Source organism: Podarcis bocagei (genome assembly GCF_964188305.1).
Source record: "Podarcis bocagei genome assembly, chromosome: 2".
In the NCBI taxonomy this organism is placed as follows: domain Eukaryota; kingdom Metazoa; phylum Chordata; class Lepidosauria; order Squamata; family Lacertidae; genus Podarcis; species Podarcis bocagei.
Window position 1 is genome coordinate 114,853,928 of NC_138126.1, and position 26,635 is coordinate 114,880,562.

The following is a 26,635-nucleotide window of genomic DNA, read 5'->3' on the forward strand; positions in this document are numbered from 1 at the left end:
CCTGTTTTAAACCTTTTCTTCTTCTCTTTTTACATTTTAGAACTGGCACAGATTAAGGGGAACGGGAATGGGCCAAGGGGCTGCAGACACTGCCATCTTAATTTCCCTAGAATATATCTGGACCCCATTCTAGAACTCTGGGGAAATCAAGATGGTAGCTGCAGTTACTTTGACTGGGGGTTTTCTCACAGTCCTAGGCTGGCTGCCCCTGCCTGCCTGCACAGCTGCCCATGGTGGCAGCACCCAGTTTCCCACCCCCAGTATACTTGTTGGGGGAAAGGGGCATCAGGTGGAACTGGACAGGAACACTAGACACTGGTGCTGGGTCCCGCTCCTTGATAATCCAGAGTGCAAATTAATGCCTTGAGATTCCACATATTCCATCACCTTTGCTTTTCATTAACTACTGTTTAAACTGCTATAGCAAGGGTGTCTCTGGAGCTTAAACTGAGGCTCATACAACAAAAAAGGATATTTAGAATACAATGGACCCCATTACATTTGTTTTTTAAAAAGGGCTAGCTAAGGTATCTAACAGGACGCGGGTGGCACTGTGGGTTAAACCACAGAGCCTAGGACTTGCCGATCAGAAGGTTGGTGGTTCGAATCCCCGCAACAGGGTGAGCTCCCGTTGCTCGGTCCCTGCTCCTGCCAACCTAGCAGTTCGAAAGCATGTCAAAGTGCAAGTAGATAAATAGGTACCGCTCCAACGGGAAGGTAAATGGCATTTCTGTGTGCTGCTCTGGTTCGCCAGAAGCGGCTTAGTCATGCTGGCCACATGACCCGGAAGCTGTGCGCCGGCTCCCTCGGCCAATAAAGCGAGATGAGCGCCGCAACCCCAAAGTCGGCCACGACTGGACCTAATGGTCAGGGGTCCCTTTACCCTTTAAGGTACAGTGGTACCTTGGGTTACATACGCTTCAGGTTACAGACTCCACTAACCCAGAAATATTACCTCGGGTTAAGAACTTTGCTTCAGGATGAGAACAGAAATCGTGCTCCGGTGGCGTGGCAGCAACAGGAGGCGCCATTAGCTAAAGTGGTGCTTCAGGTTAAGAACAGTTTCAGGTTAAGAACAGACCTCCGGAACGAATTAAGTACTTAACCCGAGGTACCACTGTATCTAACTGTTAGAGATGCAATGGTATAATGCTCCCCTAAAACATGTGTTTTTCCATTGTGCTATATTGAAAGATTTTTGGCAAAAGGTAACTGAAACCATCAACAACCGTGTGGAACAACCTTACATTTACAGAGCAAAATATCCTCTTGAATTATATACCCAGAACATGGAACCTTACAAAAGTACACCGCAAGTGGATTCTCAATGCCCTTATCACAGCAAAAAGACTGATACTGATGAATTGCAAAAATAAAACCGCAGCTCCCTTCTACGACTCTATTGAAGACTTAGACAGACTTGCAAGATATGAACAACTTGCATATAAACACAGGCTTTCCATGGACAAATTCAATTATATTTGGAATCCATTCCTACAAATACTGTAATAGGTTAAGATCTGGTGAAGTACAATAACAATCTTGTAATACACCCACACACACCTTTGCTTTTCATTAACTATCCCACTAAAAGGGCGTACTGTACCTGGAGAAGCTCCATATCATCTGGATTTTCTGATCCAGGGACGTTTTCCTTCAGGATGGCTGACATGACCCTCACGTTCATCTTTACCATATCCAGTTCGCTGTACAGCTTTCCAATCTGTTCAGGACCATAACGCAGCAAAATACAAGGCAAAAATTATTTTGCATGTCGTGGTTTGGGCTCTGAAAGTCCTGCCAGCTTTGCAGCGTGAGACATATCTATTGCAGGGCTGGTTTACCATGCCAGATGCATAGGGAATAAATAACAAAATTATTACTATTATTATTATATCTGGTTGTAAGTTTCTTAGGGCCTTTGGCTACCCCTATTAGAAAATTCAATGCTGAACTAACGCTGCAATCCTAAATGCACGCATCAGGGATTAAGTGCCACACAAATTCTCTATGAGAATGCATAAACATTGCACACCCTCCAACATTTCCCTGGTGAAAATAGGAACTTCCTATTCCATAATAATAGTAATAATTTTACTATTTATACCCCACCCATCTCACTGGGTTGCTCCAGCCACTCTGGGCAGCAGTTCGAAAGCACACCAGTGCAAGTAGATAAATAGGTACAGCTCTAGCGGGAAGGTAAACGGCATTTCCGTGCACTGCTCTGGTTCGCTAGAAGTGGCTTAGTCATGCTGGTCACATGACCCGGAAAAACTGTCTGCAGACAAAGCCGGCTCCCTCGGCCTGTAAAGCGAGATGAGCGCCACAACCCCAGAGTCATCTGCGACTGGACCTAACTGTCAGGGGTCCTTTACCTTTACCTTTTTACTCTCTTATAGAATGCCCTCTTATAGAACCGCCTGGTGCCTGCCCTATACTCCTTTCGGTGCCAGATAAAGGTATTTTTAATACTGTTTTCCTTGCTGCCGTTAATATATTTATGTAGTTTTTTTATTGTTCTGCTGATTGCCATCACATTTTCGGTGGGTTATTGTTCTAAGCTATCCAGAGAAACACTGTTATTGGACAACATGCAGCTACTGTAAGTTAGAAGCTCCAGTGTCAAGCCAGCAGGTTATGACAATGAACTCTTTGAGTTGCAAAATATTAAAAAGAATAGTGGCGCTTTACCTGTTCGGGAATCAGTGTTATGACTGTAGATGGGGGGAGGGATCCTAAAATGCCCCTCCTGGGACTACCGTATGATGCTTTTGTGGAGACCGGAGGCAAAGGCTGTGGATACACAATGCAATAAGATATTAGGGTGTTGTTGTTTGGGGAACCATAAACCCGTTATATTGTTTCATACCCTCCAATGAAAACAGGGATGCCCTATTTAACAACAGCAAGAATTCTTATTACTCCTCCTCCTATTTTATTAGGCTGGGCAGCTGGGCTGCTGCCTGAGTGGCTTCCAACATATATAAAAACATAACGAAACATTAAACATTAAAAAAAAACCCCACTTCCCTATACAGGGCTGCCTTGGCTCAGGGGCCCACATAACTCCATACTCTACAATACTTAAAATGAGAAATTAGTACTACACTTGGCAAATAAATATTATTCTGCATTCTATTCTGTGCCTAAGTTAATCAGGTGAAACTGTGAGGTTATTTCCCAGTCACCATGAAGCCTGGATAACAACAACAACAACAACAACAACAACAACAACAACAACAACAACAACAACAACAACAACTTTTATTTATACCCCACCCTCCCCAGCCAAGACTCAGGGCAGCTAACAACCAATAATAAAAAGTTGATTGAAATACAACTTAAAAAACAAGATTGAACTACAACATTAAAACATTAAAATGCAGCCTCATTTTAAAGTAAAAGGCTCCTTACTTTCTTTTTTTAAGTCCATAATTTGCTTTATAACCAATTTTACACTCTTCCCTCCTTTCTATCCTACCTTCCAAAAATGCCTTGTGCTTTGCCTGCACGTGTCGAGATTTGTTTTTATTTTGGCGGAAATTTACAAAGCCCGGAAGGCAATCCGGATGCCTACATTTGCATTAACCCAGAGAGATGAAACTGGGATTCTGGATCTCGTGGGCAGTTTTAAGCACCTCAACCTCGACATTTCCTGTTTCAAAAAAACAATTCCTCCCACTCTCGGATTTTTAAATGCTCCAAGGCAGAAACGTATGACTGGTTTCCTAAGCATGGAAATCACTCTGTCCAATGTGCATTATTGTTTTTTAATTAACCGGCACAACTCTGCCACACATGCAGATTTTGCAAGGATAATATCCTGTTTCCAATCGGGGAGAGCATTCCTACCTTCTTGGTCCCATTGTTGCTTCCCAAGGATGGAAACTCGACTCCTTTCTTAAGCAGCTCCAAGTACACCTCCTTGACATCGCTGACATCCACAACTCCTTGAAATCCTCGGGCCCAAGTCTTTTTTAAAAGGAAAGAGAAAAGCTGCTGAAACAGAATTAAGGTTTCCACACATACACACATACCCCCACAACTGCCAATACAGTGGTAAAGGTAAAGGGACCCCTGACCATTAGGTCCAGTCGTGACCGACTCTGGGGTTGCGGCGCTCATCTCACTTTATTGGCCGAGGGAGCCGGCGTACAGCTTCCAGGTCATGTGGCCAGCATGACTAAGCCGCTTCTGGCGAACCGGAGCAGCGCACGGAAACGCCGTTTACCTTCCCGCCAAAGCAGTACCTATTTATCTACTTGCACTTTGATGTGCTTTCGAACTGCTAGGTCGGCAGGAGCTGGGACCGAGCAACGGGAGCTCACCCCGTGGCGGGGATTCGAACCACCAACCTTCTGATCGGCAAGTTCTAGGCTCTGTGGTTTAACCCACAGTGCCACCCGCGTCCCTAAGTACTTAATTCATTCCGGAGGACCGTTCTTAACCTGAAACTGTTCTTAACCCGAAGCACCACTTTAGCTAATGGGGCCTCCTCCTGCTGCCGCGCCGCCGGAGCACGATTTCTGTTACATTAAGTTACATTATAATCCAAAGGCTATACTTCATCAAGGAATAAGGATTTGTTTTAAGTTTTTCATGTGTGCTAAAACTCAGTCTAAGGTGAGTGGGTTTTTTTTTAAAAAAAAAAATTAACCACATCAGTTAACAAACATGGATGCATATGCTATAATTTTATTGTTTTAGTTAAATAAATTGTTTAAAATGTTATTAAGGACATGTTTGTTTTTCTCCTTCCAATAAAGTACAGCAGAAAGGTTGTCCAACTATAAACAGTTAACTTATTAAACCTCGCCTTAATTTCATAATTATCTGTCTATGTACAGTGGTACCTTGGGTTACATACGCTTTAGGTTACATATGCTTCAGGTTACAGACTCCGCTGACCCAGAAATAGTACCTCGGGTTAAGAACTTTGCTTCAGGATGAGAACAGAAATCACACGGCAGCAGCGGGAGTGGTGCTTCAGGTTAAAAACAGTTTCAGGTTAAGAACAGACCTCTAGAACGAATTAAGTACGTAACCAGAGGTACCACTGTATTTCGAATAGTATAACCAAATCAGTCATTATGGATAGAACTGTAAAAACTACTCTGAAAATTTATTATTCCAAAAATGAAACCTTCATCTGGTCCTAAATATGAAGATTATACCAGCAAGAATAAGCCTTTCTGTCAAAAAAAGGGATTTAAATCAAGTCTTGTTGACTAGTGATTTAAATTAAAAGGTAAAGGTAAAGGTACCCCTGCCCGGACGGGCCAGTCATGTCCGACTCTGGGGTTGCGTGCTCATCTCACTCTAGAGGCCGTGAGCTGGCGCCGTTCAAAGACACTTCCGGGTCACGTGGCTAGCGTGATGAAGCTGCAGCTTGCGAGCCAGCACCAGCGCCGCACACGGAAACGCCGTTTACCTTCCCACTGTAAAGCGGTCCCTATTTATCTACTTGCACTTAAGGGTGCTTTCGAACTGCTAGGTGGGCAGGAGCTGGGACCGAACGACGGGAGCTCACCCCGCCGCGGGGATTCGAACCGCCGAGCATACGATCGGCAAGTCCTAGGCACTGAGGTTTTACCCACAGCGCCACCCGATCCCCCAGTGATTTAAATTGAATTGATTTAAATCAAATCCACCCTGTTTGAAACCTGATGAAATAAATAGTTTCAAAGTTGGCATAGCAATGGTAGGAATACACAGTGAGAGATGCATCACACAGCAACCCTACAAAGAAGAAAATGCTGTCATTTCTTTCAGCTCTCTCCCCCCCCCCCAATATCACAACCTGTTTCCATCCATTCACAGGTGCTGTCTCAACTCATCCCATTCTCAGTGTTTTTCAAAAGGCGACACAACGCATTAAAGCGCAACTCTGCTACTCTGCAACTCTCATATCTCTTCCTCGTTCCTCATTCGCCTGTCTAGTTTGACAGGATCTCAGGCGGGTTTGACTTTGGGTAGGTGGATGGCAGGCCAAGAAACCGTAGCAGCTAGGGGAGGGTGGAAACTAAAGAGTGTGTGTCTCTCAGGTCTTGTTTGAACAAAGCAGGGTTCTCCTTCACAGTGGCGTAGCGTGGGGGGTGCAGGGGGGCCGGCTGCACCGGGCACAACATCTGGGGGCGCTCGCTCGCACTCGCAGCTCTCTGCCCCTACCTGGCTCACTCACTCTCTCTCACTGCAGTGCTGGCTGTGCGAATCCGATCCAAGCCACTGAGTCGCCGCCCACTGTGGAGGGGGTGGGTGCCAGGTGTGCGGTGCGGAGAGAGAGCGAGGGACTATCTGGGGTAGGGACAGTGCAGCGGCCGCCCAGCGCAGCGCTGAGTGCGGGAGAGAACCACACCAGACCAGACCAGGCAGCAGCAAGAAGAAGCTGGCAGCGGCAGCAGGTTAGGGGTTAGGGGACGCAAATTACTTGCCTTGCCCCGGGTTAGGGGGCGCAAATTACTTGCCTTGCCCCGGGTGCTGACAACACACGCTACGCTGCTGCTCCTTCATGGAGAGCACGTGTTGCGGTGGGGACAACCATGACATCCCCTGTTGCTGGGCGGGTTTAGTATGAATGGCCACAAATTTGATAGAGCGCCTCCAATTGTTGCTGGGGAGAATCTAATGTTGCAAAATTGTTTGATTGATGGGGTTGCTATTTATTCCCTGTGCGCAGCGTTGAGCTTCCACTTTTCGCCGCGCACATCGGATCACCCGCCCTCCCTCCCTATATTTAGGGTTTGTTCGTGCTGACCTTGCTATGCCTGTCATGGGGACGTCTGCTTTGGAACAGGGGCCTGGTAGGAATTTTTACCATTTGGCTGATTGGCTGGTGCCATTTGGGGGGTTTTTTTTGCCTTGTTGTTTAGTCATTTAGTCGTGTTCAACTCTTCGTGACCCCATGGACCAGAGCATGCCAGGCACTCCTGTCTTCCACTGCCTCCCGCAGTTTGGTCAAACTCCTGCTGGTAGCTTCACTGTCCAACCATCTCGTCCTCTGTTGTCCCCTTCTCCTTGTGCCCTCCATCTTTCCCAACATCAGGATCTTTTCTAGGCAGTCTTCTCTTCTCATGAGGTGGCCAAAGTATTGGAGCCTCAGCTTCAGGATCTGTCCTTCCAGTGAGCACTCAGGACTGATTTCCTTAAGAATGGAGAGGTTTGATCTTCTTGCAGTCCATGGGACTCTCAAGAGTCTCCTCCAGCACCATAATTCAAAAGCATCAATTCTTCGGCGATCAGCCTTTTTTGCCTACTTTGTAGCAAATGGTCACAACTTGTAAGGTTGCGGTTGGTAAAGGTAAAGGGACCCCTGACCATTAAGTCCAGTCGTGGCCAACTATGGGGTTGCGGCGCTCATCTCGCTTTATTGGCCGAGGGAGCCAGCTTACAGCTTCCGGGTCATGTGGCCAGCATGACTAAGCCGCTTCTGGCGAACCAGAGCAGCGCATGGAAACACCATTTACCTTCCCACCGGAGCGGTACCTATTTATCTACTTGCACTTTGAGTGCTTTTGAACTGCTAGGTTGGCAGGAGCAGGGACTGAGCAACAGGAGCTCACCCCGTCGCGGGGATTCAAACCACCAACCTTCTGATCGGCAAGTCCTAGGCTCTGTGGTTTAACCCACAGCGCCACCTGCGCCCCTAAGGTTGCGATTAGGCATTAATTAATTTTGGTTTGTGGAGGAGATGTGGTTGGATGTCTGCCTCTCCAATGCTACTGCTGCAAGGGTATTCTGGTAAAGGAATCCAGGGGCTCGCCATGCTCTTGTCCGAACCCCTGGGAAGAGGCTAGGGCCATGCAAGAGCCCCTGGGAGCATTTGGGGAGAGGTGAGAGCCTGGCACCCAGCTCTATTCTTTCCCCAAAAATGTTTACCCTTACTGACTTCCGCAGGCTTGCGGTTGTCAGTTCTGTTCCTACCTCTATGTGGGAACAGATAGTCGCTAACCAATGCCTAAGCAACCACTCACATACTGTAATTCAATAACGTTGTTTCCAGAATTATGCGAAAAACCCAAACAAAAATGTTGTGTGAACTGTGTCGTTATTTGGGGGTGTCCTGGGTGGCCTCGACACGCAAGAGGTTGCTCCCTTACATGATTCATTCCAAAATAACAGTTGCTTACTGAATAAGGCATCATTGTTGACTATATTCGATCACCCATGGATCACCCACCAGAACTAATAACCTCGCTATTGTTTAGAAGGTGGCTCATTTTGAGACAAAAGCAGAGGTCTCCGATTTCCCCAGGGATGGCTGAGCTGGATTAATCCATTCTGCATTACTTTCTATGGGAAAGCATGCCTTGGTTTTGGAACGCTTTGGTTTTGGAACGGACTTCCGGAATGGATTAAGTTTGAGAACCAAGGTACCACTGTATTGAATTTGAAGTTAGTGTTTTAAGTTTTCAAAATTGAATAAAACTCATTATAAAAAAAGGAAAAGGAAAAATTCTCTTTTGTGAATGATGCAACCAAACAAGAAATCCCTGGGAGGGAATCCAGGCTGGCTGCCCCGCTACACAATGCAAACAGGTTTGAAGCTGATCAAGTCAAGGGCAGAAACGAGTTCACCGGTTTGTGATTTCAAGCTAACTGGTGGTGTAAACAAACTCTCGCTTTCCCACCCACACAAAGCAAAGACACTCAACTTTTTGTTGGTTGACTGGCAGGATGGCAATTCTTTTGTTTGCTTTTTTAATAGAGACACTGAGAACAGAGCTAACACTATGCAAAAGCCCTCCTTTTTCTCAATAGCAGCAGCCAAGGAATTTGACAGGACAACAAAGGAATGGCTTAAAAGCAAGGCCGATAGCCAGCTATCTTCTTGCCCAACTTACTCTTACTCTCCCTATAGCTTTGCTGCTTTCCAACCATGGCTTAAGATAAAAAGGAAGGCGAAGTAGCAGAGACTTCGCTTCACAGTACAGCTCTCACGAACCATTTACTACCCTGGCAACACTGGAAAAATGGGAGACAGAAAAGAAGCACTTACCATGATAAAGGTCAGGATTTTCTCCTGCATATCAACAGGGAGGTTGAACCTTGGATTCAGCAGCTTCACGAGTCTGTCTTTGCAGAAATCCCTTCTCACAACCAGAGCCTGGAAGCTCGGGCCACAGTTCTGCATGCACATGTCAAGGAGCTGCAAAGAGAAAGAGAGAGATTCTTCCCATCATGACCATTACTGCAATGCGCTCTACGTGAGGCTATCTTTGAAGGTGACCAGGAAACTACAACTACTCCAGAAAGGGGCAGCTAGACTGGTGTCAGCGGGTGGCTGCTGAGATCATATAACACCTGTCCTGAAAGACCTACATTGGCTCCCAGTGCGTTTCCGAGTTAAAGCCATGGTTTTCCCAGTAGTGATGTATGGAAGTGAGAGCTGGGCCATAAAGAAGGCTGATCGCCGAAGAACTGATGCTTTTGAATTATGGTGCTGGAGGAGACTCTTGAGAGTCCCATGGACTGCAAGAAGATCAAACACATCCATTCTTAAGGAAATTAGCCCTGAGTGCTCACTGGAAGGACAGATCATGAAGCTGAGGCTCCAATACTTTGGCCTCCTCATGAGAAGAGAAGGCTCCCTGGAAAAGACCCTGATGTTGGGAAAGATGGAGGGCACAAGGAGAAGGGGACGACAGAGGACGAGATGGTTGGATAGTGTTCTCGAAGTTACCAGCATGAGTTTGACCAAATTGCGGGAGGCAGTGGAAGACAGGAGTGCCTGGCGTGCTTTGGTCCATGGGGTCACGAAGAGTCGGACACGACTAAATGACTAAACAACAACAACAACAACAACAACAACACATTTCCAAGCACAATTCCAAGTGTTGGTGCTGACCTTTAAAGCCTTAAACGGCCTCGGCCCAGTATAACAGAAGGAGCGGCTCCATCCCCATCATTCAGCCCGGAAGCTAAGGTCCAGCTCTGAGGGCCTTCTGGCGGTTCCCTCACTGCGAGAAGTGAGGCTACAGGGAACCAGGCAGAGGGCCTTCTTGGTAGTGGCGCCTGCCCTGTGGAACGCCCGCCCATCAGATGTCAAGGAGATAAAAAACTATCTGATGTTAGAAGACATCTGAAGGCGGCCCTGTTTAGGGAAGTTTTTAATGTTTGATGATTTATCGCTTTTAAATAATTATTATTAATATTATGTTGGGAAATGTCCAGAGTGGCTGGGGAAACCCATCCAGATGGGCGGGGTATAAATAATAATAATAATAATAATAATAATAATAATAATAATAATAATAATAATAATAATAATAATAATAATATATTATTATTATTATTATTATTATTATTATTATTATTATTATTATTACACATCAGGCCTCTGAACACTCTCATCCTGGTACATTTAAAGCTGTTTCACACCACTTTCAATGATAATGACTCTCCCCGAAGACTCATAGGAGCTGTCCTTTCATTAAGGGTGCTGAGAGAGCAGACACCCTAGTCCTGTCACAGACTTACAGTACCCAGGGTGCTTTAACAGCCAATCCCCTTTCCCAGGGAATTCTGGGAATTGTAGTTCTGTGAGGGCAGCATTCACAATTTGCCAGGTGCCAGGTGCATTTTGCACCTGGCTATCAGCCACTTGTGACCAAGTGAAGATGCCTAGGCACCAGCATGGCGCCTGATGCCCCTACCATCTGGAGGTGCACGCCTGTGGATCCTTGGATTTTGTCTGTTTTCAAAAACTAGCAACACCTCCTGTTCTCCATTTTGGCTTTATTTCTGTTAAATAGATCATGACACAGATGTAATATGTCTTGTGTTGCTGTTCAACCGAGCTTGTATTTATATAATTTTAAGACCTGCTAAGGGACAAATGATTGTTATTATGTCCTCATATGCAAAACCACAGAAGGTTTTACATATGCGAATTCAAAGAGGCTGCACTTCCTTTTTCCAAAAACCGTATTTTATCAGAATGAATTTCAGGAACTAAAAAAGGGTGCAGCAGAATGGGAAAAACGACAAGAAAATGGGATGGGAAGTCTACCCCAAAAAGAAAAAAGAAGTAATTACGTTTTTATTGTGTATGTTAAAAATGTTGAAATTTAATAAAATATAATGGGGGGGGGAATAATTTCAGGAACCAAAAATCCGTATTGAAAAATACAACTTTTGAGCCATCTGGCCCCAAAATGGCAACTAGGCATTCCGTTTTGGCGACTGTAACCCTGGTTTAGGAGCCATTTGGCGCCTAGCTTATACATCTGAGTTTCTAACACTGTGTGAGGGGAATAGGGGGTCTCCTAACAACCCTCAGTACCCTTAACAAAGATTATTCCCCCAGGATTCTCAGGGCGTAGCCATTACTGTTCAATGTGGTTGGATGTGGCTTTAAATATACAGTGTGGTGCAAGGGGCCTGAGAGCTGTCAAATTTAGCAGCCTAGCTAAATAATGATCATTTCGATTATTCAGTTATGGCAGTTGCCCAAAACTAGTACCAATATTACAATATTACAAAGCTAGGACAAACATAAACATGAAGAAAGTGATCTACATCTACAGTGAAGTGCCAATAAATATTTCAAAGGAAAAGCTTGAGCTATAGGAGCATTGGGCACAAACCAACCACTTAGGCTTAGCTGAAAACAGAATTTTAAAAACTATTTTTGTTGTTGTTTAGTCGTGTCCGACTCTTCGTGACCCCATGGACCAGAGCACACCAGGCACTCCTGTCTTCCACTGCCTCCCACAGTTTGGTCAAACTCATGCTGGTAGCTCCAAGAACATTGTCCAACCATCTCGTCCTCTGTCATCTCCTTGTCCTTGTGCCCTCCATCTTTCCCAGCATCAGGGTCTTTTCCAGGGAGTCTTCTCTTCTAAGTTAACTGCTAACTAAGTTAACCTAAGTTAACTTAGGCTTAACTGAAAACAGCATTTTTACACCTGTTATAAAAAGCAGCTTTCCCTCAGTGTACGCAGGCTCTCGGGAGAAGAAATGTGCAAGGATGTCAGGAGAAAACACCACTCACAGGATACAGAACTTCCACTTTTTTTAAAAAAAAGAGGGGGGAATGGGGAGCAGGGTATACTGCCATTTGAGAAGCCAAGCAACCCACATCTGCCAAAAAGCCTTGGCTTGAATGGGGCCTTTTAAAAACCAGAGTGCATGAAAGACATGTTAATCAGCTCACCCCATTGCCTGCAGAGAGCGCTTCAAAGAGATCTTGCGCACTTAAGACAGTCTTATTTAAATTATGCGAAGGAATTAAGAACAAAACTCCGATTAGTGCCTTTTCCCTAGACAAGCGAGGGCTAAACAGCTAAGCTATGATTTTGAGGAGAGCTAATGCAGTTAATGGGCCAGATCTTGAACTCAATTAGATCAGTGCAACCCTGTCATTGATTTCAATGAGGTATATCAACTAGGCAAAGCATCTGAATGGAGTTGTGTGTGTGTGTGTGTGTGTGTGTGTGTGTGTGTGTGTGTCCGTGTCCCCCATTTGTGAACTGACTGGTGAAAGTTGCTTCCAACAGAAACAATTATTTTGATTGCAGAACAGGACTGCAATTAGGTCTTCAACCAAGTTGGAGCCACTGTTAAATTCAAGGAAAATGTAAACGTTCATTGGGCACATTCAACGACGTTTTTAAGAAGCTGGCTGGCTGCCTAACGGCAGAGGCCTTCTTCCTGGAGTGGAAGCTCTTTTGTAAGGGGTGAGCAGATCAGTAGCATGCTGTGGAAGAAGCCTACTGAAAGCTAACTACACTCGTTTGCATTTTTAAAGCCAAGATTGGTATGCCTGTCGTGCAGAGAAAGCTGCACGGTGGATCCAAAATGTGGGGACCCCACAAGCATAATTATCCGACAGCTCATTTCTATGTAAAGACCTCCAGTTGTTGGACCACAGGTCTCCTCAGCCCCAACCGGCATGACAAGGATAACAGCACTATAGCCCAACAACAATTAACTATAACGTTATATAACATTATATATAACCAAAACAATTAACTATAACTGCTCCTGCTCAGGCTGCACAGGAAAAAAAGCAATTTGGTTCCTGAAATTCATTTTGATTGTGCAGATAAAATAGAACAGAATTCTACAGGATGTGGTATTAGTGTGTGAAAACAGTCAAGATTCAATGATCCCCAGATGGTGGAGATGTCAGGCACCATCCTGACACTCAGGCACCTCCACTTGGTCTCAAGTAGTTGATAAAAAGGTAAAGGGACCCCTGACCATTAGGTCCAGTCGTGGCCAACTCTGGGGTTGCGGCGCTCATCTCGCTTTATTGGCCGAGGGAGCCGGTTATGTGGCCAGCATGACTAAGCCGCTTCTGGCAAAACAGAGCAGCGCACGGAAACACCGTTTACCTTTCCGCTGGAACGGTACCTATTTATCTACTTGCACAATGCACCTGGCGCCTGGCTAATTTTGAACAGGGATCAGAAGGCTCTCAGCAATCATCATCCTCCGATGTACAATAAACAAGAAGTTATTCTCAAGTGTGTATGGAGGCTGCCGTGGGACATGGATGAAGAGCTAGTTCCTCAGAGAAGGTCACACCAGCACCATAAACCTGGTCTTCTGACAGAACATTTTGATGTGAGGATGAAAGCATGGCATTAATTAATTAATTAATTTTACCTCACCCAACTGGCTGGGTTTCCCCAACCACTCTGAGCGGCTCCCAACAGAATATTAAAAATACAATGAAACATCACACATTAAAAGCTTCCCTAAACAGGGCTGCCTTCAGATGTCTTCTAAAAGTCAGGTAGTTGTTTATTTCCTTGACATCTGATGGGAGGGCATTTCACAGGGCAGGCACCACTACCGAGAAGGCCCTCTGCCTGGTTCCCTGTAACCTCACTTCTCGCAGTGAGGGAACCGTCAGAAGGCCCTTGGAGCTGGACTTCAGTGTCCAGGCTGAACGATGGGGATGGAGACGCTCCTTCAGGTATAATGTGAATTACACATTCGAGTAACTGTACTGTCCTACACACCGAATGGCTTTGTGAAGAAAAGGTCCCCAGAGCAGGGGTGACTCTACCACGAGGTAGGATGGGGCAGGTGCCTCGGGTGGCAAATACTGAGGGGAGGGGAGCAGTCAAAGCTGTGTGTGCCACACAGACTGCTGTGCACCCCCTTAAGCTAGTTTGATGTTGCCAGATGCAGCAGAAGACCAGCGTCAATGTGAGATTCAACTGCCATCATGGCCAATGGTCACTGGTGTTGTGAGTTCGAATCCAAGAACGTCTGGTGGAGGCCCACTAGTCCCGGCCCCCACTCCTGCCACCGATGGCCGAATAGCAAACTGAGTCATTTATTCCAAAGTTACAGCACTTGTTTGCTGGGTTGCTACCACCAGTCTTAAAAAATTAATAATAATAAACCCCAATTTTCTTTAGCACCATAAAGGTTCTTTCAGCAACACCTTGAACAGTTCTTTAAAAAAGGGTGCAGTTTTTGTGCCCCAGGCAAGAAAGGGGTTTAGAGGGATGGAGCTTATGGGAAGGAAGCAGAGTCTATAAATGTGCAACCCAGTTGCTGAAACCTTGGGAAACACGGCAAACATTCAGCAAAGAGCATTTTGCCCGCAGGTCAAATTGCAAAAGGAAATTAAGGTTGCACCATCAAGATTTGCAGATGCTACAAGCAGCCTCCTGGGCTACCATGGTGTAACAATCTGCACTAAGGCAGGAGCGAAAAGGATCTGCACAACTCTGGTAGACTCTGAACCCTGAGGTCTGTTTACAGCTTTCACCAAAGGAGTCAATTCTACAGCTTCCTAGGGATATGCTGTTCTATGGGCCAACTGTACTGTGCCATCCCCTTTTCTAATTAGTATTCCACAGAAAATACAGGAGGTCCAGCATACAAAAAAGACAATATACAGAGCTGATGTGCGGGGAGTTTTTAAATGAACACAAACACATATAAAGAAGAGAGAGAACAAGGTTTCAATCATATGACCCATCCCATTCCTGCCTAATGGACCAAGAGTAGGGCTAAGCTTAACAAATCAAGCAAAATAATAATAATAATAATAATAATAATAATAATAATAATAATAATAATAATAATATTTTGTACCCTGCCCATCTGACTGCATTGACCCAACCACTCTGGGTGGCTTCCAACATATATAGAAACATACTAATACAGTGGAACCTTGGTTTTCGAACATAATCCATCTGGGAAGACCCTTTGACTTCCGAAAACTTAGAAAACCAAAAACTCAAAATGGCAGCCAAGTGGCATATTCAGCTTCCGAAAATCATTCAAAAACCGAAGCAGTTACTGTATTTTTCGCTCTATAGGACACACCCAACCATAGGACGCACCTGGTTTTAGAGGGGGAGAACAAGAAAAAAAAATCACTCCCTCTCTGCGCAGCGCCCCTTCAGCGAAGCGGCAGGAGAAACGGAGCCCCTTCCATTTCTCCTCCTGCTTCGCTGAAGGGGCGCTGCGCAGAGAGGGAAAGCTGCACAGCGCTTCTGCAGCGAAGCCAGGAGAGCAAGAGGGATCGGTGCGCACCAATCCCTCTTGCTCTCCAGGCTTCAGCGAAAACAACGCGAAGGAGAGCGCTCCTGCTGCACTTCAGAGGCTTCGCATTGCTTTCACTGAAGCCACGGAGCCTGCATTCGCTCCATAAGATGCACACACATTTCCCCATAATTTTTGGAAGGGAAAAGGTGCGTCTTATAGTGCAAAAAATACGGTACCTCTGGGTTTTTGGCATTCAAAAGCCGGAATGTATGACTTCCGAAACGATCAAAAACCGAGGTTCCACTGTATATGAAACCTTCAAAAGCTTCAGATATCTTCTAAAGGTTAAAAACTAAACCCCATCCATTTCAATCTGGGGAAAACGAAGCAGGCTTAGAGTCTATAAACTTCTGCTCATTAAAAATAGGGTAGTGTGTGTGGCTAACTGGAAGGTGTTTTCCCCACTCCTAGACTTGCAGTTATGGGCCCCACTTTATATGCAACTGTTCCCCAGAGTGGAATGCATTTGTGGGATTTACAAGGTGACTTAATCTGCTATCCCACCCATGTCCTACAACAGAAAACCCTGGTAATTCTGCCGGGCCTACTACTCAGTAATTATGGAGATTGTACAACCTCTCTTGGGAAAGTCGCAACACTACTGATCTGAAACCAGATCTGTGTGGGCAGATGCTGAACTCCTGAAGATCTTCTTCGTGAAGACCAGCAGTACCCTGACCCTTCAATTAGCTCTTGCATTTCCACCATGCAGATGTCACACAAACCCCACTGGCCAAAGTCCAGGGAACTATTAAGGCTCCTGTAAACCTGGCAGGTTGTTTTATCGACACACGAAACCAGGAGCTTCTCATAAAAACAGGTTTGACACACCCAGAGTCGATTAATACGAAACGAGGTTAACTATTAAGCAGCTGCCTTGTGGCCTAAAAGCTCAATTCCTTCTTACGTTGTCTAAAAGAGATATTTCTTGACTGAGTAGCTCTTGCCAGTGGCGTAGCGTGGGTTCTCAGCACCCGGGGCAAGGCAAGTAATTTGCGCCCCCTAACCCAGGGCAAGGCAAGTAATTTGCGCCCCCTAACCCGTGGATTTTAGCACTTGAGTCTCTTCCGCACCCCCCCCAGATGTTGCGCCAGGTGCAGCAGGCCCCCCTGCACCCCCCACGCTACGCCACTGCTCCCACCGCAAGTCTTCAGGACAGCCATCTGAAGGCTGGCACGGGGAGAAGGTCTCTCCGCCCCACCGCCAGGCTTCGGAGCAGCCTTCCGAAGGCTGGCGGCGGGAGGAGGTCTCTCCGCCCCACCGCCAGCCTTCGGAGGAGGTCCGAGGACAGTTGGGTTCCTGCTTCCTCGAGGAGGGCCGGCCAAACGCGCCCCCCCCCAAATGTTGTGCCCAGTGCGGCCAGCACCCCTGGCACCCCCCACGCTACGCCACTGGCTCTTGCATCTATACTGTATAAAACAGATCCTGGACCTTGGGAACTGTAAAACCCCATCCAAGAAGCAGTTTCCTAAATGTATACATATTAAGCTATCTTCACATACATCCAGTGTTTGGAGTTCCCCAGGTGCTCGGCTAATTTTGCTACTGGCACGGGTCCAACTACACGGAGATTTTTGGGTGCCAGGCTGGTGCCCACAGTTTAAAAACCTCTGCCTTTGTGCATAGTTAATATCATTTCCTTTTTTAAAAGTTTGTTCCAAAACTGAAAAAGAATTACAAACATCAAATTCAAAATCCATATTCGTTTTGTAACATAAACCTATTACATAATGGACTAGATTAAAATATACCTAATTGCTATAGACTTCCCTTTGCGATATATACCGGTAAGTTATATATATAAGGTATATACCACCCATCAGTGGTGACACCCGGGGCGGCCCGCCCCCACAACACCCCCCTTCCTCCGCCCCGGCATTGAAAGGGACCCTGAGGGTCATCTACAACAACCTCCTGGTGAATAGATATTCCATTGTGGCGACCGTAACCCAGATTTAAGGCGCCATTTGGCACCTAACTTATATATCTGAGTTTCTAACACTGCCTAAAACTATGACAGTGGTACCTCAGGTTATATACGCTTCAGGTTACAGACTCCGCTAACCCAGAAATATTACCTCAGGTTAAGAACTTTGCTTCAGGATGAGAACAGAAACCGTGCGTCCGGTGGCACAGCGGCAGCAGGAAGCCCCATTAGCTAAAGTGGTGCTTCAGGTTAAGAACAGTTTCAGGTTAAGAACAGACCTCCAGAATGAATTAAGTTCTTAACCAGAGGTACCACTGTACGTATTCATTTTTGTTACAGTTACATTGCCTTTCATTTCAAGGGAAAAGACCACGGTGGTTCCAGTAGGTGCCAGGAACCACCACAGAGAAGACCCTTTCATTGTTTTAACCACTGGGCAGTGGAGAGAGACTTTCTGTTCCTCATCAAGCAATGGCTTTCCCACCTGCCTTGACCCAACTAGCCTTTCCCAGTCTATGACTTTGAGAGCAGCAGCAGAGAAGAGAGCAGTTCAGGGATATATATGCAGTGGTACCTTGGTTCTCAAACATAATCCGTTCCGGAAGTCCGTTCAACTTCCGAAACGTTCGAAAACCAAGGTGCGGCTTCCGATTGGTGCAGGCACCCCGGAAGCAACAGCCGACAGCCACATTGGATGTTCAGCTTCCGAAAAACGTTCAGAAACAGGAACACTTACTTCCAAGTTTTCAGCATTCAGGAGCCGAAATGTTTGAGTACCAAGGCATTCGAGAACCAAGGTTCCACTGTATATATTTTATAAGTTGTGCTTCTTTGTTTCTCAATTTGATCCTTTTACATGGTTTTGTATCTTTTGTGTTATTTTATGCATTGTGATTTGCTGTTACTTTTATTGATTTTAGATTGGTAATTCTTTATTGTGGCTGAACTATTTAATTATTATTTGCTGATGTTTAATTTTAACGTTTACTATTAGATTCTGATGGATTGTTGAATGTTGCTTTGTTTGATATAAATTGTTTATTTTAAAATTAGTATGACTTTTACATTGGATCAGATTGTTACAATTAATGTTTGATGTTTTATTATGATTTTATGTCTTGGAAGCAGCCCAGAGTGGCTTGGGAAACCCAGCCAGGTGGGCGGCGTATAAATGAAATATGATTATTATTATTAATTATCATTATTATATATTCATACAGGAACAGAATTTCCACATGGATTCTGACACCGATCTGCTTTTCTTGCACACATCGTGCAGTGTAGGAAGGGATGTGGATTACAGTTTCACATCAAGTTTCACCACCAACAGCCTTGCCTAAAGGCAGATCAGACCCTACAGGGCTATAAAACTTCCATTCTTTACTTCTGGGCATAGAGGCTGCAACCCGTCAGACAGCTTGGGAGGCCTGTAAAATACTGAGCATTTTATGTTTTCTCTCCCAAGGGCACCCTCATCTGGCTTACAGCCTAACCTTCCCCCAGCCTGGCTGGAACCCCTCCAGGTCAGGTGAGAACTGAAACATTTGGTTGGCAAATCACTCTGCACTTTCCTTCCTCAGTTTGCCTTTGCTGGGCTTTGCTCCACCACAGAACTACCGTATTTTTCGCTCCATAGGGCGCAGAAGACCATAGGGCGCACCTAGATTTTAGGGGGGGGGGAAATAAAGGGGGGAAATTATTTCCCCCCCAGCCCCAAAGAGCAAAGAAGCCAAGACAGCGAGCGGGATGGATCCCGCTCGCTGTCTTGGCTTCGTTTTTAGCCATGGGGCTGGGGCGGGGGAAGCCCGAGCTTCCCCCGACCCCAGCCCCCAGAACAGGCTGCTATCCACAAGCCTTCAGAGCCCTGCGGGAACTCCCGCCGCACTCAGAAGGCTTGCGGATAGCTGCCTGAAGCCCAGGGAGCGCAGCGGGAGTTGGTGCTGCGCTCCCCGGGCTTCAGGCTTCAGGCTGCTATCCGCAAGCCTTCGGAGCGCTCTGAAGGCTTGCGGAGAGCTGCCTGAAGCCTGGAGAGCGAGAGGGGTCGGTGCGCACCGACCCCTCTCGCTCTTCAGGCTTCAGCGAAAGCCTGCACTCGCTCTATAGGATGCACACACATTTCCCCTTCATTTTTGGAGGGGAAAAAGTGTGTCCTATAGAGCGAAAAATACGGTATCTCCTCAGACTTCATCCTCTGTTTTCAGCTGGCCTCCAGATTCCTGGCTTTGACAGATCCACAAATAAAAAGCTTGGAGCAGAGTGGGAGAAGAAAATGCTTCTAGCTGTTTTGTGTTAGCTGCCAATATTCTTTACCATAAGCAAACGGAATCCATTTGCAGTAGGTCAGGGATGTTATCTGCAACTCCTGTAACAACCGGAACATATGCATGACGACGCCTCTCCCCACAACAGCAACAAAAAACCTTGAACGGCGGAGAAACCTTAAGTTTGCAGAACGAATTATTAGATAAAACACCTCAAAGCCCGGTGTCCTGTTATCAAAGCTTTTCCGACCGACTGGAACAGAGAATGCTCAGCTCCCAGGAATGGTAAACAGAAATGAAATGAAAAATCTGACATGAAACCTGCATGCCAAGTGGAAATCCGAGCTGTTTCTGCTAGGCAAACACGCACACCAAGGAACCAAAGTATGCAATACTGTGTGACTCAGGGTTGCAAAGGAGCAGGCGGGGGGGGGGGAGGGATGCTGGAAACAAGTATTCAGGCAACTTGAGATGTCTCCCCAACCCAGGGTGTCAGCCCCGGGGCAACCTAGCTGATGCCTGACCAAAGTCAGTCACCTATCAACCTAATTTATCTGCTCACCTCTGCTGCTAATGGCCTTGCGCAACAAGATACAGGAAGCAACTCAGAATATGCAAACAGCTATCCCAGTCATGCATGCATGACAATCAGCCTATGCTGTAGAACAGTGTTTCCCAACCGGTGTTCCGCGGCACACTACTGTGCCGTGAGACACCGGCTGGTGTGCCGTGGGAGGGAGGCGGGCGAGAGGCGGCGGCGAGAGGCGGCGGCGGCGGCGAGGATCCGCGTCGAGCCGGGGCGGCTCCGCGGTGGTGGTGCCGAGCGGCGGGGCAGCGCGCGCAAAAGGGAGGCGCGCGAGACAGCGGAGGAGGAGGAGGCCGGCATGTCCGGGCAGCAGCAGCAACAGCAGCAGCAGCAACTCCCGGCGACGGCTCCTCCTCCGCCCGCTATCGCAGCCGCCGCCGCCTCAGCTGCCGCCGCCGCCTCAGCTGCCCTCGCTCTGCTGCCTCCTCCCACCCCGGCAAGGGGGAGGGAAAAAACTTTCATTTCTGTGCGTCCCTCCCGGCGTGACGCTGCGCGCTGACGTCACGGGGGCGGGGCTTTAATGGTGGTGTGCCGCGAGATTTTTTTCCGGCTAACAGGTGTGCCGTTGCCCAAAAACATTTGGGAAACACTGCTGTAGAAAGTCCTTAAGCACAGAATACACAGGGGAACTGTCTACTCTCCCGGAAGGCTAACAGACATATCCTGTTTACACCTATATTGGTTTTTATATTCCACACAACCAAAAGCTTAGGTGATAATGTGGATTCTGGGCTAGGGCACAGCATCAGACTTTCTGAACCTGTTTCTTCTTCTTCTTTCTTTGTATTTTTAATAATAATAATAATAATAATAATAATAATAATAATAATAATAATAATAATTTATTATTTATACCCCGCCCTTCTGGCTGGGTTTCCTCAGTCACTCTGGGTGGCTTCCAACAAAATAATAAAATGCAATAGTCTATTAAACATTAAAAGCTTCCCTAAACAGGGCTGCCTTCAGATGTCTTCTCAAAGTTCGGTACAGTGGTACCTCGGGTTACAGATGCTTCAGGTTACAGACGATTGAGGTTACAGACTCCGCTAATGCAGAAATAGTACCTCGGGTTAAGAACTTTGCTTCAGGATGAGAACAGAAATCGCACGGTGGTGGCATGGCAACAGTGGGAATCCCCATTAGCTAAAGTGGTACCTCAGGTTAAGAACAGTTACAGGTTAAGAACAGACCTCCAGAACGAATTAAGTTCTTAACCTAAGGTACCACTGTAGTTGTTTTCCTCTTTGACATCTGGTGGGAGGGTGTTCCACAGGGCGGGTGCCACTACTGAGAAGGTCCCGCTGCACCAGAAGCAGTTTAGTCATGCTGGCCACATGACCCGGAAAGCTGTCTGTGGACAAACGCAGGCTCCCTCAGCCTGAAAGCGAGATGAGCGCCGCACCCCATAGTCGCCTTTGACTGGACTTAACCATCCAGGGTCCTTTACCTTTACCTTTTTACTTCAACAGACTGAATTAAATCATAGAATCATAGCATTGGAAGGGGCCCTAAGGATCATTTAGGTCAACCCCCTGCAACACAGGAATATGCAGCTGCCCCAAACAGGGATTGAACCTGCGACCTTGATGTTATTAGCACCATGCTCTAAGCAACTGAGCTCTGCTGAAACATACATCCTCTATCACTCAGAGCCACAATACCAACACAGAGGGAAAACAGGATAAAAAGCTCTGTGAAACCTAGAAGGAGACCCAGTCCAGAACCTTTGCTAGCAAACCTTTACATGCTTTCAGAATGTTTTCAAGTTCAATAGGAACATGGCTTCAAAATAAGGGGAGAGGTATTCATTCAGAACCATACTCAATTCATCCCGTCTCTGACGTTCTGCCACTTCTGGATAAAGAACCTGAACACCAAAACTTTGGGGCGATTCATATTTATGCAGCTTAACTCGTAACAGAGCACTGTGAATCACCTGTTTGCCCTAATGACTTCCTAGCTTATGGTAATAATGTTTTTGCAAAACGAATTCCACAAATTCCACAGCAGCAGCATAATACGCTGTGACCAACAAGGTAACTCTGTGTACAAGAACTGCCAAGTCACTTTTGCACTGGCTGACGTTTGGAAACAAAACAAAAACAAAAAGGAGTCACACATTTCTGCTTATTACAAGCCCTGGGAATATTACGTTATGTAAGTTTAAACCAATGGACTGCTTCCTATGGCACCAAACAGTCTAACCCATATCACCATTTGACATCACTGACCTAGATTAGATCCTGGGCAGAAATGGGAGGTCAACATACACACAAGCAATGTGATTCTGGGTCAGAACAATGATCCATCTAAACTGGAAGTGCTTCTGACCATCCAAGAAGTCATAACCAACATCTAACAGGGACAGCCATCTCCTGTTGTTTGTTGCCCGTGGCTGGTAACACACAGGTTGCAGTGTTAGTTTACACCTCTCAATACAGTGGTACCTCTGGTTGCAAACAGGATCCATTCCGGAGGACTGTTCACAACATGAACAGAACACAACCCACAGCGGCGCATCTGCGCACGCGCGGGTTGCAATTCGCCGCTTCTGCACATGCGCGTGACGTCATTTTATGCATTTGCGCATGCGCAAGCGGCAAAACCCGGAAGTAACCCTTTCCAGTACTTCCGGGTCGCCGCAGGACACAACCTGAAAAAACGTATCATGAAGCAAACATAACATGAGGTATGACTGTATTCCTATTTCTCCCAAACATTCCATTAATCCTTTAGAAATCCCATGCCATTTCCTTATAACACCCTGGGGGCAATCGATGGCATAAGTTAACTACCAATTGTATAACTAAGCTTATCCTTTAGCTCATCATAAAATGCTCTAACTGCTTCAATAAATAATCCTGAGTTGTATTTTGAAAGGGAGATACTGTTTCCTACTCATTCTTTCCATGCCAACTGTCTCCATTCTCTTTTACATTAGTTAACCAAGCCTTCTCCCTGTTTAATTCTCTTATTTCCGAAAAAAAATGCTATCCTTGATTTTTTTTAGTTGCCCTTTCATTCCTTTTTGAGGTGGGGCAACCAGGAAGACACTCAATTGTTCATGTGATAGCATTTACGATGTCTACTGTTTCATTTTAATCCCCTTCTCATTAAGCCTCTGTCACAACTCATTTTTCTTCAACACAAGACGGCAGATAAGCAAGTACACATTGTGACTTGGCTCAAACAGGCTCTCTCTCTCTCTCTCTCTCTCAAAAGCTTATTCCATGATACATTTGTGAACCTTTATTTCACCACAAGACTCTTTGCTGTTGTTTCCAAAGCCTCTCTTGAATGGCAAACCACAAACTGAGATCTATGCAACTCCAAAGTTTGTCGATCAAAATAAAAGACAGCATCTTGCTTGCTCTGATTGAGTGACCTTTATTCTGTGATTTCAATACCTCTCCCCTTACCTCTGGCTAGAAGCCATCAGTGTTTGTGTACGGTTAAGAACACATGCCATAATGGACTTTATTTTGCACTAATGAATACTGAATCGCATATTCCACTTTGTAAAAGTGGAAAATGCTGTTGGAATAACACAACACTGAACAAGATGCTACTCTTTCCCTTCTTAACCAGTCTTTAACCGGAGTGCGTTAATTCAAAAAGGAAAACCAAGAAGCAATTTTCTGAGTAACATGCTAAATACCATTTTATGAGGTGCCTGTGGGTGATGAGGTGAGTTATGAGGACTGCCCATGGATGAGACGCCTTCCCCTGTCCAGCAACCATGTAGTGTGGGAGATTCAGGTCCCAAACATGTTTCTAGACCCAATACCACCTGCCCAGGTTACAATGAAGCAGTCCTCACACCTTAGAAGGAATGGTGGTGGTGCCTGGTTTATAAACTTATAAACGCCATCTTCAGCTCCTCAAAAGATTCCATCAACTACGTCTCCAAAAAATTTTACACATCACTTGGGAAGACAGGCAAACTAATGCCAGTGTACTGGAAGAAGCAAAAATCACCAGTGTCGAAGCAACAATTCTTCAACATCAACTTCGTTGGACTGGTGATGTTCTGCGGATGCCTGATTATCGTCTTCCAAAGCAACTACTCTATTCCAAACTTAAAAATGGAAAGTGTAATGCTGGTGGTCAGCAATGGATATTTAAATGCTCTCTCAAGGCAAATCTAAAAAAAATGTAGCATAAACACCAACAACTGGGAAACACTGGCCTGCAAGCGCTCCAATTGGAGAACAGCCTCTACCAATGGTGTCATGGGCTTTGAAGATGCTCAAACTCAGGACGCAAGGGAGAAATGTGCCAAGAGGAAGGCACACTTGGCAAACCCTGACCGTGATCAACTCCTGCCCGGAAACCTATGTCCCCACTGTGGAAGGATGTGTGGATCCAGAATTGGCCTCCAAAGTCACTTACAGACTCACTGTTAAGACTGTGTTCATGGAAGACAATCTTACTTGGCTATGAGTGATCGCCAAAGAAGAAGAAAAAGAAGAAGTGTCTGGGTGACACCTGGCTTGAGAGCAGTACATGTGAAAAGGATCTAGGAGTCTTGGTTGACCACAAACTTGACATGAGCCAACAGTGTGACGCGGCAGCTAAAAAAGCCAATGCAATTCTGGGCTGCATCAATAGGAGTATAGCATCTAGATCAAGGGAAGTAATAGTGCCACTGTATTCTGCTCTGGTCAGACCTCACCTGCAGTACTGTGTCCAGTTCTGGGCACCACAGTTCAAGAAGGACACTGACAAACTGGAACGTGTCCAGAGGAGGGCAACCAAAATGGTCAAAGGCCTGGAAACGATGCCTTATGAGGAACGGCTAAGGGAGCTGGGCATGTTTAGCCTGGAGAAGAGGAGGTTAAGGGGTGATATGATAGCCATGTTCAATTATATAAAAGGATGTCACATAGAGGAGGGAGAAAGGTTGTTTTCTGTTGCTCCAGAGAAGCGGACACGGAGCAATGGATTCAAACTACAAGAAAGAAGATTCCACCTAAACATTAGGAAGAACTTCCTGACAGTAAGAGCTGTTTGACAGTGGAATTTGCTGCCAAGGAGTGTGGTGGAGTCTCCTTCTTTGGAGGTCTTTAAGCAGAGGCTTGACAACCATATGTCAGGAGTGCTCTGATGGTGTTTCCTGCTTGGCCTTGATGGCCTTGTGGTCTCTTCCAACTCTATGATTCGAAGAAGAAGAAGAAGAAGAAGAAGAAGAAGAAGAAGAAGAAGAAGAGGAAGAAGAAGGCCCCTGATGGAACCCAGGTGGGGCATTGGAAGATGAGCAAAGACTTATCTCCAGATGTCATTGTTTGTCTTCTTCATAATATTGGCTCAACCCTCCCCCCGCAAGCCCTGAAGGTGGAAAGCAGAGGTTAATCTGTTGGACAATCTCCAACGGTGAAGAACAATTGACCTCTGTCCATAAAGAATAGTGCTCAGAAACCCCAGGCAAGGATCCAGATGACATTCACCTAAACATGACCCAGAAAATGAGCACCGCCTTCCCCCGAAGTTCATGTTTGGTGTGTCAGGAAAATTGTTGCTGTTGTTTAGTAAAATGTTCTGCTCAAACAGGTTCCTCCCTGGGCTGTGATCCAGAGAAATCCAATGTGTCCCCTTCTGTGTTTAGCAGACTTTTTTTATGAGGATCAAGAGTATCATACTTACAGAGAGCGTCAGACGAATCTCAACATGGTTGCAGTTTTTGGAAAGCTTTTTCCTTAGTGCTCTGATCGCATTCTTGGGTCTGCAATTAAAAGAAAGGAAACCAGATAAAAACAATGACTTAACACGCTGTTTGCCCTGCGACACCAGCCAGAGAGATAAAGACTGCAGCCACTGTTTGCATGGAAGAAAATCCAGATAAAACTGAAATAATGCACTGTATTTCAGCAGCGGCAAGATTATTGTCTTCGTGACAGGTGGGCTGTGTGTAGAGATACCCTGCAAAGTGTGAACAGATGGATGTTCAGAATCTGAAAGTCTTGGTCACCCAGGATTTAGGGCAGTAGGCAGGTTTTTCTCACATTTCCTAGAGGGTAAAAAGGTAAAGGTAAAGGGACCCCTGACCATTAGGTCCAGTCGTGGCCGACTCTGGGGTTGCGGTGCTCATTTCGCTTTATTGGCCGAGGGAGCCGGCATACAGGTTCTGGGTCATGTGGCCAGCATGACTAAGCCACTTCTGGCAAACCAGAGCAGCAGAGAAACACCGTTGACCTTCCCACCGGAGCGGTACCTATTTACTTGCACTTTGATGTGCTTTCGAACTGCTAGGTTGGCAGGAGCTGGGACAGAGCAACGGGAGCTCACCCCGTCACGGGGATTCGAACCGCCGACCTTCTGATTGGCAAGTCCTAGGTTCTGTGG

The 26,635-nt window shown here is 46.1% G+C and overlaps 1 protein-coding gene and 2 long non-coding RNA genes across 3 annotated transcripts in view; 2 read left to right on the plus strand and 1 right to left on the minus strand.

The window, feature by feature from the left end:
* The window catches only part of TOM1L1 (target of myb1 like 1 membrane trafficking protein), a 59,625-nt gene that overhangs the window by 22,512 nt on the left and 10,478 nt on the right, over nucleotides 1–26,635 (minus strand). The window contains exons 3-7 of the mRNA XM_081181358.1: nucleotides 25,937–26,015; nucleotides 8,999–9,148; nucleotides 3,856–3,975; nucleotides 2,695–2,796; nucleotides 1,607–1,723 (exon numbers count right to left, since the gene is read on the minus strand). Coding sequence (XP_081037484.1) covers nucleotides 1,607–1,723; nucleotides 2,695–2,796; nucleotides 3,856–3,975; nucleotides 8,999–9,148; nucleotides 25,937–26,015 — 568 coding nt within the window. The remainder of the gene's footprint in view (nucleotides 1–1,606; nucleotides 1,724–2,694; nucleotides 2,797–3,855; nucleotides 3,976–8,998; nucleotides 9,149–25,936; nucleotides 26,016–26,635) is intronic.
* The window catches only part of LOC308580249, a 214,555-nt gene that overhangs the window by 16,332 nt on the left and 171,588 nt on the right, over nucleotides 1–26,635 (plus strand). The window lies entirely within an intron of this gene.
* The window catches only part of LOC308580279, a 139,333-nt gene continuing 117,387 nt past the window's right edge, over nucleotides 4,690–26,635 (plus strand). The window contains exon 1 of the long non-coding RNA XR_014004778.1: nucleotides 4,690–4,893. This is a non-coding gene — a long non-coding RNA (uncharacterized lncRNA). The remainder of the gene's footprint in view (nucleotides 4,894–26,635) is intronic.